This window comes from Musca autumnalis, unplaced genomic scaffold (genome assembly GCF_047663935.1).
Source record: "Musca autumnalis isolate F117 unplaced genomic scaffold, ASM4766393v1 scaffold_2, whole genome shotgun sequence".
Lineage (NCBI taxonomy): Eukaryota > Metazoa > Arthropoda > Insecta > Diptera > Muscidae > Musca > Musca autumnalis.
In genome coordinates this window covers 164,718,220-164,735,766 of record NW_027411755.1, presented here as the reverse complement: position 1 = coordinate 164,735,766, position 17,547 = coordinate 164,718,220, and the positions used below count along the sequence as shown (strand labels likewise).

The following is a 17,547-nucleotide window of genomic DNA, read 5'->3' as shown; positions in this document are numbered from 1 at the left end:
AAATAATTTTAAAAAGTGAAATTCTTTTAAAATCAATATTTGTAAATAGTTGAAACCTACTAGATTCGCTTAATTTTGGCGTATTCTAGTCGAATCGACAAAAATATTCCCTTTTGGGCATAAATATGGAAATAAAAAATTGTGAAATTGGGGAAAGAGAACAAATTCCGCACGGAATTTTTTTTCATGATTGCACTGATTGAAATTTGTCTATGATGTTAGTTACACCGTATTGACGCTCATTTTGTACATACGAATCAATACCCCTTAAAAACTAAACGATTCGATTTGTTAGCTCAGTGGTATGAGAGGCTCATTCTTTTTTATCAAAGGTGTGGCCACGCCATTTTTAGGATGAGTAACACACATCCGAAATACTCAAAAATTGTGGCTAACATTTTTCTGAAGGGGTTAAAAAAACCCCGCGAAACTCCAGCATAAATATACATTACTAAACTATTTATTTTAGTGGTCAAAAATAACCACTTATTTCGCGTGGCATGCTTTGACAAAATAGTGGGTTTGGTAATGAGTATTTTTGCTGGATCAGGCATAGATATGACCGGGTTCTATATAAATCTAAATTGATTTGAACTGTATTGTTTTCACAAATATCCTAGAAGAGACATGGCGAGCCTGATGCTATTTTAAAATGTATCATTTTTATTGCCGAGTCGAATCCACTTATGGAGAAGAGTTTCATAGCCGGAATACTCAGCAAAATGTTGCTAACTTGGGGTTTAACCATCGCCGAAAGAATGGTGTGGTATTGACGGCATTTCACACCCGTTAGCTTCTATTGTATGGAAGTAGGTCATTTGGCTCCACAATCCACACATTTCCAACCGCGAATATCATTTATTCGTCTAAAATATAATATATATCGAAAGAGCTATTGTAAACGACAGTTTTTGATCGTATTAGATAGTTAATAGGAAGAAATGGATACACATAATAACCTCGTCATTCTTCGAATGGAAAAAATAAGCTCAATTAAATGGGCTGCGCAAGTGGTAAAGCCTTCATTTTTCCAAGGGATCACAACTATTGTGTAGTAAGAGATCCAAGTTGAGAATTCGTTCAGAAGATCTGTCTCAACACAATAAACAAATTGCCTTGCAAATGGTTTACAGAAACCATTCAGATATTCGTTGAACAAAATTATGTACAAAGTCGGTAGGATTTATCGGAGTCTTTAGTATAATAGTACGTTTATATATAACCGGATTTAACAAATCCACTGGGTTTCAAATGTCAATTTCTTTGCGTATACGTCAAATAAATCCTCATTGAGAAGGTTAACACTGCAAAAGGCTGTAATACAAACATGGCCTTATATCTGCAAGTGATGTCATCGTCAATAAAAATGAGGCCCCATAACATTGAGCTAAATTTATAATCGGGCTGTACTCATTAATGTGAAGGTCTCCCTTGTACCTTCAGAGATATTCGTATTCTTTGATAGTAGTTAGGGATTTTGGTCAACTTGTTATGAAATCAAATAATTGATCATGGTATTTTTAAGAAAGTGTATCGTATGACATAACCTCAATTCGAATAAAAGGAATGGAAATGCCACTAAAACAATTCCATTGAAAATATGGGACATAAGTGTTGGAGAGTAAGTATCGAGGATTTTGATAAAGCAAATGGAGCCTTGAATGAAAGCATAATCAGTTATTTAAAACTCATAAACAAGTGTAGCTTATCTTGTGACATAACCTCAATTCGAATTAAAGGAATAGAAATGACACTAAAGCAATAATTTCATTGAAAATATGGAACATATGTATGTATGTAAGTGTTGGAAAATAAATATGGAAGATTTAAATAATGGAATTGGAGCTTTAAAAGAATGCGTACCAAGTTATTAAAACTTATAAACGTGTTTAGCGTATCGTGTGACATAACCTCTATTCAAATAAATGGAAATGCCATAACCGAAATTCCATTGAAAATATGGAAGATACATTTTGGAAAATTAGTATGGACGATTTGAATAAAGGAAATGGAGCCCGAAAAGAAAGCATAACCGGACATTTAAAACTTGTAAACAAGTATAGTTTATCTTGTGACATGACCTCAATTCATATAAAATTAGTGGAAACGTCATTGAAAATAAAGAACATTTATGTTCGAAAATAATAATGGAAGATTTGAATACAGGATCTGGAGCCTTCATGACATCACTAGCATTACAGTTATTCATGATTGCATCCAAACCTGTTACTTATAAACAAGTATAGCATGACTTTTGACATAACTTCAATGTGAATGAAAAGAATGGAAATGCCATTAAAGCAATTCCATTCAATGTTTGAATCAAATGGAAGATTTGGATAACGGAAGTGGATCATTAAATACATCACTAGCATTTCAGTTATTCATAATTGCATCCATTTCCCCTTTTTTTACTTATTTCAAAGTTATACATATTTATTTCCCCTCCAAAGTACATTTTAAACAATTATGCCTCACATGCAAATGATAGAGAAAATTTAATGAAATGAAATTGAAATGCCAAAAAGCAATCGCAAAGCACTAAGGGAAGGATTATAGAAGATTCTGGTCAATATATCATCCAATGTATAAGAAACTCAAGCTCCTAATTATCTTATCCTCAAAGAATTGTTTTTTCCACATTATTCCCTATAGCACATGCCCTTGAAAGTGCTAGAGTCCGCGTGTAACAAATCAATCTTATATGTACAACCAAAAGATGCTCATTACTACAACGACGACTACTACCAAACTTCAAGGACCATTATTATATTTTCATTTTTGTTTTATGTATTTTATTGATTTGCAATAAGTAATATTTTTATTATTGCATTTTTTCTTTTCAATTAAAGTAAGTAGTTTAAAACTAAGTGTAAATAAGAGTAATAATAATAAATAATATATCATATTGTATACTTATCACATAGTTTGTGCATTGCCGCCATACATCACCCGTTATCTAACCCTTTTACAGAGGGTAGAGCAGTTTCACCGCGATCGCCTTTTTGAATATTAAAAAACGTACAAAACAAGGAAAAGCCAAAAAAAGTCATTCGCGCGTTGCTCATCTAACCGGGAACGTGTTTACAGTTTCCATATTAAGAATGGTAGTGGTGGTAAGCATGAATAATGATGATTGTAATGTTGAAAATATCGTTGTTATTTACCACCTATGTGTGTGAATGTATATCAATTAAAGTGTATAAGGGATGAAAAACGTTAGCCTATAGATATTTCATCACATCTTTAAGGTCTTTGTAATTTCCCTCGATTGTTTAGCGAGTGTGCGATGTCGATTTTAAAGCAACTGACATTAAAATTAAAATTTTAATTTATATTAATGGACCTATTCTAATCACGCGGTTACCCTTAATATTGTCGATGACAGATACTTTTGTCGTTTGAAATGGCTTCAGCCGCTAAGAAGTCCCAATTTTTTCTAAATGTTATGGATGAATATATTAGGCATGTTCTCCAACCGTACTTGCCAAATTTTGAGAGGAGTCTAAACAATTATATTATAAGAAACAAACAAATTCGTCGGATGTTATTCGAAATTAATAAATCCTCGAACGAGTTAAGCCATATTAAATGAGGTCTGACATCCTAAATTAGAACCCTTCATAGTTCGGTCCGACTTGTCTGAAAAAAATGAATTCCAACAGAATAGGAAGAATCCAAATGTATTAAGCTTTGTCTGAAGAAATCAGGCATCGTTCTGAATTTGTTTCGACCTCAAGGAAATTCCCATAGAATTGGGAAAGAAAACTATATCAGTAAAAATTGCCTCAGAACTTAAACAAGCTTAAAATGAGTTTTTGACATTCCATATTTGCTTATCCGATTCTTGTTTTAAGATATTAAAAACAAAGCTCGAGTAGAGAGAAAATCCCGATCGAATTCGACCAGGAGTACTCCAACGAGTATAAAAAATAAATCGGGTTACTCTATTTTTCTATGGCACTCGAATAAGAGCGCATATGGGTTGATCGTTTTCGAGTGGGAGTAAAATACGCTCGAATTCGAGCCGAAGTACTCGTGCGAATATAAAAAGAAATTGAGTATACTCTATTTTTCTATGCGACTCGAATAAGAGCGCATATGCATTGCCCGGTTTCGAGTAGGAGTAAAATACACTCGAAATCGAGCAGATACTACTATTTTAGTTTCTGTCATATTGTGGTTTTACTTGTAAGTGTGGGTATTTTCTCAATCAACAGCTGCAAACGAAACCAAAACAAGTCTGTACCATCCAAGCTATTGCAAACAGACGATCACACAAATCGACAAAAAAATGTAATTTTGCACTCGATTTCACTCTTAAGGTAAACTCTTACTCTATTTCGAAAATTTTTCCTGACACACTTATTTTTCAATAAGGAGTACTTGCTTTCACATAAAAAAGAGTGGAGAGTAAAGTACTTATTGATAAACTCGTACTCTTCGATAACCACCATTTGGAAGTATTTTTTATTCGCGATTAGAACACATAGTTCAGAATTCGCTAGGTGTTCCTTTTGATCTGTCAGAGCCATATGAATCCAAATGTACGTGTTGTACGAAATATCCACACTTTGGTATCCGTACTGGACAAATTTGGACTGGAGTCTGAAGAGTATAAGAAATTATAAAGTGGAAGATGAAAAGTAGTGCGGCGGGACTGTCAAAATTTGTTATTGTGTGACATCCAAAATTTAATTCGTCAACATTGATCAAATTGACTTGGCTGGATTCCAAACTTGAATAGGTCATTAACTAATATCCGTTTTGATTAAACTTTCAGCAAAGGTGTTTGTGCTAACAGAGAACCTGACATAATGAGTTTTAGAAATCATGAAGATTTTCAGAAAGATTAATTTCCACTAAATTCATACAGAGGATGGGATCTGCAAATATAAATCCAATATGCAGACGAGGATTTTGTTGACAATTTTTGAGTGGTATTATAAATATGGGAGATATCCTATACCCACATCAATGAAATGTCACTCAGAAGCATTGGTGTCAGCCCATATACGTTGTCGTAACAACAAACCTAATTTACTCTCTCTCTCTCTCTTTTCCTACTCTCTCATCAATGCTCTCTCATTTATTTTGGACACCAATGGTCAGAAGTCAAGATTCGTTTATGTTATATCATTTCTATTTTTACATTACATATTGGAAATATGTAACAGTTCCTTGCCGTGTAGGATTCGGGTCGAGAACTGTCCTGGAGGGAAAATTTAACTAAAGACTTGTAATGGTTATACACAAACGGTTCCACTAAGGAAAAATGAGGTTTTAAAAAAAAGAGGTTGAGGAAATGGTAGCGTTGTGCTCATTCCTCGACTGCTCCCTAAACATAATATTAGTCGATATTTACATTAGGCAATATTCCTTGCGGCAATTGTCAGTTTGTCGGTGAGAGAGGGTGTTGAGAGGCAAAGGGTTACCTATGCCTCCCTCTCTCACCTTCAAACTGGCAATTGCCGCAAGAAAAATTGCCTAATGTAAATATGGACTTACTTCTTTCTTTCATGAATCGAACTTCAAGTCCTTGAGATTGTAATTCGGAAAAGGTTTCTTCTAAATTAAATTCGAAGGATCCAATTTAAATTGTGGAAATGTATGTATTGAAAATTACATGATCTTTGCTATTCATGGGATCCATAATAAAATCATAATAAAATCTATACAACTAACAATGAACAGTTAGTTATTCGTATGTTAAGAAGTTTTTCTCCCATTATCTACTCATTAAAATTTTCCCCTCCTATCAATCTACCAAAAAAAAAACTTCCCCTGTCGAATAAACATAACCTCAATAAATAAACCATAGATGAACAAGTTGAGCGCTCCCCATTACGTTTTCGTACGATTCCCATACAAATGCTCTCTTTGTGTTCACCATTGAAATAAACATAACCTCAACATATATATTCAATATAGCCTATGTCATTCATGTAAATAACAACGTTTTCCAACACTACAATATTCATCATTAGGTATTTTTATCTTCTTTTTGTTTTACTGAGAATAGCATTATTCATTCTCTCAATTCGTTTGCCAATCGTTTTCCACTACTAAATTATTTTTCCAATTTTTGTTTTTGTACACTGTGTAAACAACGTCTTCATAAAGGTATCATCAGGAGAGCGAGATCAAAAACACATTCACCACAACACTACTTAATGTAAAAATGCGCGTAACGCTCGCTTGTGAGGCACAAAACTTGTGAGGCCAATGATGATTCCTCCCTTCTTTTCACTCCCCCTTCCTCACATACAGCTCTTCTCTTCCATTGTACAGCCAACCAGTCAGTCAGCCCAGCCAGCCATCTCCACAGGCAGCCAACAACAAATACAGTATGAGTCATCATCAGACGTTGGTGTGGAGTGGAGTGGTGGTTGTATGTTGATGAATAATTTCTGGGGAGAAGGATAGCTATCACACATTTTAGGTTACCACCAGCAAACGACAGACAGCAGCAGCGGCATAAAAATGTTTGTCATTGTTTGTATGTATAACCAAGCACACACACACATTCCTTCTCTTTCACGAGGAGAAGAAGAGGGTTAAAAATACTTTTTTAGGAATTAAAAAAATAAAACCAAATAAAAAAATCAAAAAATTATACTTAATTGCAAAAGCTCCACACACAATGAATGCCATTGTTTTCTCTGTAAATAGAAGAGAAAAAACAAAAAACCAAAATTAGTATGGGTTTTACAAATCAAATACTTACTCTTTTTAGGGGGTATAAGTTTAATAGCTCCAGGCTTTTCATTGGCAATGGGTACACTGTTCATATCTATTTTTGGTTTCTTCTCTGTGGGTGAGTCACGAGGCGGAGGTGAGGATCTTTTCAGTGAGGAAGGTAAAGATGTTGGCAATATAGAGCCACCTAAAACAGGTGCAACTGTACTTGAAGAGGGTTTCTTTAGACCTTTGCGAGAAGGTGGTGGTGGTGCTTCTTCAGTTAGTCCATGTGAACGGAATTGAGATTTATAGGTTTTTACGGTCTTGGACTTTTCAGCATCTTTACGAAACTCAATAGACATTGAAGCTTTCTTAGAGGGAATGGTAATAGATGTTGGTTTGTTTGAATCATCATTGTTGGTAGATGTTTCATCCTTTGGCTTTTTACTCAATTTAGCCAACTTATCGCCCGATGATGAGGAAGAGGATGATGATGAAGAATTGTTTTTATCTTTTTCATAATCACGATCCTTATCCTTGTTCTTAGATGAAGACGACGATGATGAGGAGGACGACTTTTCCTTGTCACGATATTTATCCTTAGAACTAGATGAACTGGAACTAGACGACTTTGATGACGATGATGATCTGTGCTTGCTGGAGCTGGAACTAGAACTGCTACGTTCCTTGTCTTTGTCTTTGCTGGAGCTGGAACTAGAGCGTTCCTTATCGCTTTTATGTTTGTCGCTGGAACTGCGATGCGATGAGGATGAAGACGATGATGATGATTTGGATTTGCTAGATGATGAGGAGCTACTTTTCGATGACGATGATTTGTGGCCGGAAGATGAAGATCTATGACTAGAAGAGGAACTTTTTGATTTGCTGCTATCTTTTTCTTTCTCTTTGTCATTGCTACTGCTGCTGCGACGTTCCTTATCCTTGGAACTTTTAGCATCTTTACTTAGAGATTTCTGTGGGTCCTCAGATTTTTTGTCTTCCGATTTCTTTGTATCTTCCGATTTGCTTTTGACTTTAACTTCATCCTCATTGCCACTGTTGCTGTCATTTTCTTTTTCTGTCTTATCCAAAGAAGAACTGTTATCATCGATTTCCTCCTCAATGTCATTAGTTTTAGTTTCACTTTCAATTGGGGCATCTGTGATATCTTCAACAGATTCTTGGTCCTCTGCTTCATTTTCTTCAACAACTTCATCTTCTTCTTCCATTTCCTCATCTTCATCGCCTTTATCACTATCAGCAGATGGTTCAGTCTTAGCTTCCGTCGTCGTCGTCTTTTCATCGTTGTTATTTTTGGGAACTTTAGCTAAAAATTGATTACCATTCTTTACAACAATCTTATAAACTAAACCAGATTCTGTGGCTTTCTTTTGAGCAGGTGTTAGACTGTACGATGTATTGGAAGGTGGTTCCGCTACATCACCTAAAGGATCTTTTTCTTCTTCTTCATCATCATGACATTCTTCTTCTTCCTCCTCTTCGACATCTTCATTCTGTGGTTCTTCTTCTTCCTCCTCCTCTTCTTCGGCATCTTCTTCCGCATCTTCAATGTGTTGTTCCTGTTTTGGAATGATTTTTGTTGATTTTGATTTGGCAGCATTCTGTTGTTGTTTCGCTGTTACATTTTGTTTTAGATTTTGTTGTTGTACAGCAGATGAGGAGAATGTTTGAGATGATGCCATTGTTTGAATGTTAACAGGAGTTACCATTGGTGCAACAACTGCAACAGGTGGTGATTTAATTACTGCTGCTGTTGCTTGTGGTGTCATGTTAACTGTTGTTGGTGGTGCGGTTGATGTTACTGCCGGTGTTGTTGTTGTCGCGCTGGATGGTAAAGTAGCTTCAGGATTTTCTGTAACAACTTTTAGCCACTGTTCCACTAGGCGTTTAGCTAGTATTCGAACTCCTAGAAAAAAAGAAAGATCCTCTTAATTGGTATTCACAAGACATGATGAATGTATTTATAATATACTAAAGTCAAAATAGTCTGGACATCATCCCGAACATATTGAAAAGAAAAGAAAATGAGAGGGTATTGGTATGTCTGTCATAAGGATACCTTTAGACAAATGAGAGATGACCAAAGCCAAGTAGGATAAAGACGTTTCACTTTTGAGTAACTTCTAATTAACACTTCAGAAATTAGACAGTATGATCAACGAACCTAGATAAAGACAGAAAACCTCATTTGCAAACTTTGTGATCAAATCTCAAGAACTGTCTTAAACGATTCTTAGAATTTCTTAGAAGATAAATTTTAGAAATATCCTCCGAAAGAAACGAAAGTTTTAAAATTTAAATGTAAAACATTCAAACAATTTTTCAATTTTTTATGAAGTTGTTTTTACTGCTATACCTAATTAACGACGGGACGTACACAAATATTTCACCTTTCTACCACAACAACGCTCTCTGAGCGTCCGTATTACCCAAATACGTTGAGTCCAAAATCACATTTAAATGTTTTCATTCTTAAAACAAATAATTTTCTTTTGCAATGAATTGTGTTTCAGGTTTTGTTGGGCTTTTGTTTTCAAAGTTCTGTCATAGTTGAATTTGTTCAACTTGAAATAAAATACGCTCGACGTATTTCGGTAGTATTGATAAGAATACATGTGTTCTACTTTTTTACCACACACGCTTTGGGAATACGGACGTATTTAGGCATGTCTCTTATATGAAGAAGTTTTCAAGTACAGAATTAAGAGACATACAGACGATCAGTTTTGAATGTCACTTTTTCTCAAATTTGGAATGAATGACAGTCTGATCACCCATGTTTGTCAGTCATTCACGAAAACTGAAAATGATCGTGTGACCCCGCTTTAATGTAGAGATTATTGAGAGATGAGAGTGGGGTAGCATTCCACACAATGTGGTCAAGTCATCCACGAAATTTTTGGTTGAAAAATCGATAAAAAACTGTCATTCAAAAATGATCGTGGGTATAGAGGTAGTTAAGAGATGAGAGCAGATGAATCGCGTTCTTTTTAGCCGAACTCAACTTTCCTTCGGTGGACATCAAAGTAAGAGAAATCATATTGAGTTTCAGATTTCAGTTCGGTAGGTTCTTCTTGAACTTGATCACTACCGTAAGGTTAATCGTATATATATATATTTACTTTGTTACACCGTGATGAAGGACGGCTCCTTATCTACAAATCGGAGGTTGAGATAACTTTTCCTGCTAATTTAAATTGCGGAGTTCCTTACTAAATTGCAATCTTTGTAGGAAGACTTGACCCGCGATGGTCCTGGTTTGATAAGGTTAATATTTTTGGCTGAGGTAACTGAACACCTTGACTGAAACTTGGGTCATAGATTTTATAGAAGATCGAACAATTTACTATTATTTATGAAGACACAAGGCCGTGACGAGATCAGACCGGACTTGATTAAATCAAATTCCTTAGGTGTTGCTTTATTTGTATGGCCATAAAAATACCTTCAAATGGATTCAACTGGAGGAAGAAGACCTCACAAAAAGATCTTATAATGTCAAAAGACCTCCTATATAGGTCTTCCTTCTAGAAGTACAAAAGCTCTTAAAGGAGTCACCTGCAATTAAAGTTCATCAAAGAGGTATATAAGATATCGTATAGGGGACTTTAAAAGATGGTGGAAGTCAGTATTGGTATAGATAGAAAACCTCCTAAATTAGTCCTCTGGAGATATAGGGCTCTTTAAATTGGTCTTCTTGAGATATAAGATGACATGAACATTGTTATCTGACACCAAGGCATTAGGGCATCTTTGATAGTTAGTTATTTCAATCATAATTTCCTTCATCCATATATTTGCAGAATATTGAATGGGGGAAATTAAACCACAGATTATTATCCCTACTGGCTGGAATTATGACGCAAGCTTGAGTCCAGATTAGGGACTCTAATTGTATAGTTTTGAAATATTTACCAATGTAAGTCTGAGCTTAACCCCCAGGTATGGTCAAAGTTTCATAAAATCAGTTAATGAAATTATAGGGGGTATCATGAATGAAATTTCCCCGTGAGTTTTGTTTTTCCGCCGTTGCAACTTAAGGGAGAAAGTGAAAAAATTCACGGGGAATTGCCGTTCATGATAACCCCCTATAACTCACTAAAATTTTGATTTATTTATTTTTATGTGTATTGCGATGAAGAAGCTAGCAAGCCTATTTGTATCGCAACGCTCAAACTACTACAAAATCATACTTCATAGCATTACAAAACTTATTATTAATATTCAGATCATGTTTCTAAACAAAACTATGACGAAACCAGTAAGGAAAGGATCAAAGTCGGGCGGGGTCGACTATATGATACCCTACGCCACTGTGAATATGTAAAATATATGGGAGCTATATCCAAATCTTAACCGATTTCTATATGATTTGCCACAGTTATTTCTAGACTAACCACCGTCACACATTCCAAATTTCATTGAAATCTGACAAATATAGCGTGTTTCGTGCATCAAATACCTCAAATCTGTCTAAAATATATATGAGAGCTATATCCAAATCTGAACCGATTTCGATATAATTTGGCACACTTATTTCTAGACTAAATTCCGTCGCACATTCCAAATTTCATTGAAATCGGACATATATAGCGTGTTTCGTGCTCCAAATTCTTTAAATCGGGCGAAGATATATATGGGGGCTATATCCAAATCTGAACCGATTTTTACCAAAATAAATAGCGTTCGTCCTTTGGCCAAAAAAAAACTATCTTCCCCAATTTTCATGCGAATCGGACAATAAATGCGACCTGTACTTTGTTTACAAAAATACATGGACAGACGGACATGCGTAAATCGACTCAGAAAGTGATTCTATGTATATCCCTAAAAGGAACTATGGTCTATCTCGTTTCCTTTTGAATGTTACAAACTAATGCACAAACACATAATACCCGTTACCAGAAGGTGGTGTAGGGTATAAAAAGCCTAGGAACATGGCACAATTACCAAGGTAGTGGCATCGTAAAATTTTGAATATGCTATGTCAAAACTTTCTTTATGTTGTTGGGGAAATTACAACAAAAATAATTTTTTTATATAGGGATTTGACTTTTCATATTCGATCAGCTGGTGTGATGCCACTACCTGGTAGTTCTGCCATGCCTAGGAAGTTATTCCGTTTGTAACCTATTGTTTACGGCATTGGGTTGGGTTACCCACCCAAAGACACTAATGACATAAAGATCCTATTAATATTGATGATCTAAAAATGTTCGGTTTTATAAGTTGTTATTATTTGAAAGGTATATTTACCTTGTAATTGAGTTATTTATTAACAAAAGCAATTACACTTTTACTTTTCTATGCACAATTATGAAATCACAGTTTAAATAAGTTCCAAATAGAATTACAATAAATCAAATACAACGGCGTAATAAACACACTTATATAAAAACAATCCAATATAGAAATAATTTATTAAAACGACACTACTCCTAACGGATAATCACGCTGAAATGAATTGCGAATGGTGGTGGTGTGTTGTTACACCAAAGCCAATATCGTAAATGTTAATACTGAGTCATATGTTTATGGCTATATAGGGGAAGAGAAAGATCGCACGAATGTAATTCTCTTTTGTATGGTTGTTTACAGAGCAAAATTACCTGCTGTTTTTGAGCAGCTGCGTATAATCCCAAATACAAGAAATGTAATATACCTACTATCGTGTAATTGCATTGAGATTGTAGGTATGTTGCCTACCAAGTAAAAAGAATCTTGTATAAGACGGCCAGCTGGCAATTTATAAATCCTAAGCTACCCTTCTATTGTTTTTTTAAGAATTTTCCAAAAAAATCTATGATAAGAAAATCAGCTACCATAGTATACACAATTCTTCTTGTGGACCATCTATTTCATGTTTTTATATACATTACAAAATGAGAGACACATACAAGATACCAACAATAGATAATACAAGCATAGAATATTCCATAACAGAAAACATTGTCAGATTGTGTTTTTCTACAAACAGATCTACATTGACTGTACGTATTTTCTTATTGTTTCATTTTAACCTCATGACAAAATACATACATATATTACAAAAGAGAGAGGTACTAATAACTAATTCACATAGTACTGCTGATAAGGTCATGCGCATGTATTGAATATTAGTGGCACGTAGACAAAAGACACACATTATTTGTCTGTTTATGGCGCACTTCATATGTGGTTTACTTCAATCACGGGATTTTTTAAGTGGGTAGGAAATATAGATGGGGAATTCCATAGTAACACATATGAATTACAGATGAACTTCCAATTCTTAGAAGTAAACATTTACTTTCAATATTTTATGACCTCCTAAGGACTTTTCATATAATCAATAAACATTTGTTTATCTATAAAAAAGAAAGATTGTTTGAGAAGCCTTAATTTTAGTTTAGTTTTTAAGAAAATGTTCATGTACGTGAATGTCAAGCATGATTCTACTTGAATACTTAATAGAAATAAGAAATACTAAAAGTTGTTTCCAACAAATATTCCCGAAGATAAAAGAGAAAACATCCACAATGACCACGCCAGATAAGAAAAGTTGTTTATAGTTGAAATACTCAGAAAATATGGCCTGGCTTTTTCTGAATACTAAAAAAGTTATGAGTTTTATGACGGTTGTGGTAACCGCTTCACTATATAGAATAAAAGTAGGAGGTTTTGAACAGGTATTAATAAATCCACTGGGTTTCAAATAACAATTCCATTGCGTATACGTCAAGTACATCCTCATAAAGATGGTTAACCGGGAAAAAGCTCTAATGTAAATGACATTTTAGGAAATATTGCGTAAATTACAGCACTGGGCTTATTTTAGGGGTCGATAATGGATGAAAACCTAACGACTGTTGCGTTGCCGACACCAAATTTTATAATAATAATTTTGCAATTAAATAGCTATAGGTTCAACACTGATATTGAATGATTCTGACAAAAATTTCTGTCGTTTCACTTATTTTAATTGTATGATTTTTCTCTTCTGGCAACGCAAATATAGTTGAGTAGCTATTCGTAATCGACCCCTTAATGTATGAATTACCAAGAACCTTGACGTACGGATCCCACCGTCATTAATTTTCATACTTCTCCATATATGACTTTATTATTCCTGAGACGATTTGCGGAATAGGTTTTGAATCTATGCATAAACAAAAATAAGTATTTAATCATGATCGAAATTTTAATACCAGTATGTGTGAGTAAATCGGATTTCTTTGGGGAAACCCCTGGGCAGACATGTTAATGTATCCAATTTAACCACTTTATCCTAGCGGGAGCGAACAGAGTTCTATTCGGATAAGCTCTGTTGCATCCGACAGCCAGAAATTAATATAAACGTTCATTTTGGAAAGTCTGACATCGAGACGAGGTTAAACATGGGCTTAGTTGGACTTTAGACCGCCCACGGACTGTGGAAGATTGTGTACTTGTCTATAGAAGAAAACCTTAAATTTCTTATCATTGCAACAATTGTCAGTTTGTCGGTCAGATAGGATGTTGAGAGACAATGTGTTACCAAATGCCTTACCCTCTCTCTTCATCAAATTGCCTAATGTAGATATGGGCCAAGGATTATATTTGATTATATTAGAAGACACCATGTTATGTATGCAAGAAGGAGCCTATTTGAATTATGAGATATACCTATTATGTCACCCTGAACTGCTCTGATTCCTCAAAATAGTCTACCGAGCAGAACGTATGGCTTAGGTGTCCACTTCAGACCACAGACTATTGGTCTGTTCCTTTACTTTGTAAAATATTAAGCGGTAAGGGGCAAAACTCAATCAGCTCGTTGCTTGCTTTCTTCGCTTTTCTCTAGTAAAAGAATAAATGAAAAAGCAACCTAGTTCGAGTTCGTCTTTCCCGTTCTTTGTTCTTTTGCCAGAAATTAAGCCACGCAAGCAAGAAAACTCTATTGTATTTCTACCTTAAAAGTCGTCAACTCCTCTCATTAAAATTGTATGCTGTTGAACAGCTACAACTACGGCTAAGCACTCTAGTTCAATAGTTACGCTGGGCAACATTCGACTTCTTTGACATGTATGCAATGGGCCTTTCAACTCCGTTTTCGTCGGCTTGAGCTAAAACTACACCTAATCCTGTGTTGCTAGCTTCGCTTTTTATATTGTAATCCGTATGTACAGCACAGCACAAGGGAATTTTCGGAACTTCGGAGGCCCATATCTCGGGAAGTATGGACTTCCGCAAAAAATGTTATATATATTTCTGATCAGGGTAACGAGACCTACATGTGGAAAAAATTTGGTACCGATCCGAGCTTAATGCTTAAACTCATCTTAAGCCAAGAAAAGGGCAACCCAGTCCGAAATTTGCTCCGCCTTCTTTATTCTTTTATTTTTATTATGTCAGAAATGAAGCAGAAAAGCAAGGCAACCAGGCGAGGCAGTTTATGTATCCAGGCCTTAAAGGCCTGCGTACATAAGCTGCTTTGCCTGATTGCCTTGCTTTGCTGCTTCAATAAAAAAATAAAAGAACAAAGAAGGCCGACCCAATTTCCAACTGATGGCAACCCAGTTCGAAATTTCGTCTTTATTCTATTATTTTTATTACGTCAGAAATGAAGCAGGTAAGCAAGGCAATCAGGCAAAGCAGCTTATGTACGCAGGCCTTTAGAGTTTCTAAAAATTCAAAAATTGTCATTAATAACGCTTACCTTCATTACCGCCGTCCTTGCAAAGGCCCTTGACAAGTTTTGGAGCCGAATTAATCTTCAAACGGTTAACATCAACTGGACACAGTAGCAGCAATTCCAATATTTCTTGGACCAATGGCCAATTCATAGCTCGTATAGCATCATTTAACCAGGTATATACCAATGACCAGCCACCGGCACCCATAAATTCGCCCAGTAATTCTGTTTTGGTACATTTTAAGATTTGTACATAAATGCATTTCGAGACCAATTTTTTGGAATATTTGGTCATCAAACTGTAAAAAAGAAGAAAAACAAAAACATGCCGTCACAAAAATACAACTCTGTAATTGTAATAGATTAAATGAGCAGTGGTGGCAATTGGCTACATAAGGCACACGCAAAGAAATAGAGGTTATCAAAAATTTGTCTGTGTGTGTGCACGAGGAGGCCAAACCAACAAAACACTGCAGTGGGGAGGGGGATGAAAAAAAAAATAAAAATATTTATGCCTACCTAGCTAATCTTTTTACTTCTCCGGCGCTCAATATGCCGCCATTATCATCTAATAACACCTTTAGGCATTTCAATAACTGTATTGGCACAATACGTGGCTAGAAAACACAATAACAAAAACAATTGGAAATTAAAATAAAACACATTTTCAATTTGGTACATTTTTATTAGTATTTGTTTTTAAGCAATATTGGGTTTGCAATATGGGTTTTACCAAAAACTTACCATTTTTCTTGTTTTATTCTGGAATTACTCGCAATAATTAACTGCAAACTGGTATTTTACGGAATCTGTTGTATACCAATATATTTACTTTTGCTTTTTTGCCTGTCTCTCTGCGGTTTGTTTGTATGGTTTTTACGTCATTTGCTTATTCTCTTTTATTTTCAATTTTACTTGACACACAATTCTTTTGCGTAGTTACCGCTTGTTGTTTCAATGTCTTTTTTCTTTTAAAATGTGGCTTGGTGGTTATGTAATATTTTTTCCACTTAATCCATTGATTGTAATTTTTATAATCTACAATAAAAAATAAATCACATTTAGTTCAGTTGCAAACTTGACAAAACCAACTCTATATACACATTTTCCAAATCAGCAGTACAGAGAAAAGTAAAACACTTGAAAACAACAGTCAAAGAACACAAATGGATTCTTTGCTGTTATTAAATATTTGCTTTATTCAAAACAATAATATTACCTAGCGTTTTTAACAATAGATTAAAACGAACTAATAAAACTAGTTTTTAGCTGACTTTAAATGCGAAAAGGAATAAATACTAGAGCACGCTACGTGTGCAGTCTTCATGAATCCTCTTGATAAACTAAATCGCCAGCTAGTGGTGGTGAAATGTAAACACATGTACGTTGTAATAGATTGCTTCTTTTAACAGGGTGTCACATATGTTTATAAAAACATTGAAATGACAAAAAAGAATTATTACCCAGCAACAAATTTTTATGTTTTTATACCATTATCGATAACAATGTCATTGGGATTTATTCTAATGTCATTTATCGAAATTAAATGATATTGATTTGATTTTCATCGTCATCGGTAAAAATTAAAATAATGTTGGTTTAATTAATATAAATTTTTGTCTGAGCAAAAATACAAAACTGTTATTTAAAAAATATGATTTGACACAAAAGACATCATCCCGAAATATATGGTTTGTTCCAGTACTGCAAGAATCTACTAATGTTTACTATTTTTTCCGATAACATAAAGGAAAAAATGTTATCGTAGTAAAAAATAGTAGATTCTTGCAGGTTCTGGAACAGAGCAATATATTTTTATGTCGACAATATAATAATATATGCTCTGTCCCAGAACCTGCAAGAAGCTACTATTTTTTACTACGATAACATTTTTTCCTTTATGTTATCGGAAAAAATAGTAAAAATTAGTAGATTCTTGTAGTACTGGAACAGACCAATAATGGGGAAATTTTGGCTAACTTGTATTTGGTATGTTCCTTTACTTTTGAAAATGGTAAAACCGGCAAAAATAGTAAAAGTTGTAAACTGCTTCCATATCATGGTGGAATAAGAAGGTGTTACATCAAATCATACCAAACGTCAAATTTGATCACAATAATGCATTACTGTGAATTGCTTGTTTACATTTTGTATGAGATTTTATTCGGAATAATACATTTAGACCAGACGTG

General features: G+C 34.6%; 2 protein-coding genes across 6 annotated transcripts in view; one reads left to right on the top strand and one right to left on the bottom strand.

Annotated features, from left to right (window-relative positions):
• Nucleotides 1-17,547, top strand: part of LOC141394823 (uncharacterized) — a 91,029-nt gene that overhangs the window by 63,461 nt on the left and 10,021 nt on the right. The gene's annotated exons all lie outside the window — the stretch shown is intronic.
• Nucleotides 1-17,547, bottom strand: part of PNUTS (Phosphatase 1 nuclear targeting subunit) — a 29,824-nt gene that overhangs the window by 5,956 nt on the left and 6,321 nt on the right. For 2 of the 4 annotated variants that reach the window (XM_073969759.1, XM_073969760.1), the window contains exons 2-5: nt 16,100-16,393; nt 15,875-15,972; nt 15,380-15,654; nt 6,728-8,608 (exon numbers count right to left, since the gene is read on the bottom strand). In XM_073969759.1, the coding sequence (XP_073825860.1) occupies nt 6,728-8,608; nt 15,380-15,654; nt 15,875-15,972; nt 16,100-16,102 (2,257 nt within the window). In that variant the 5' untranslated portion in view covers nt 16,103-16,393. Of the gene's footprint in view, nt 1-6,727; nt 8,609-11,958; nt 12,217-15,379; nt 15,655-15,874; nt 15,973-16,099; nt 16,394-16,574; nt 16,736-17,547 lie in introns of those variants that run through there. The other 2 variants (XM_073969758.1, XM_073969761.1) reach the window with 2 other exon arrangements.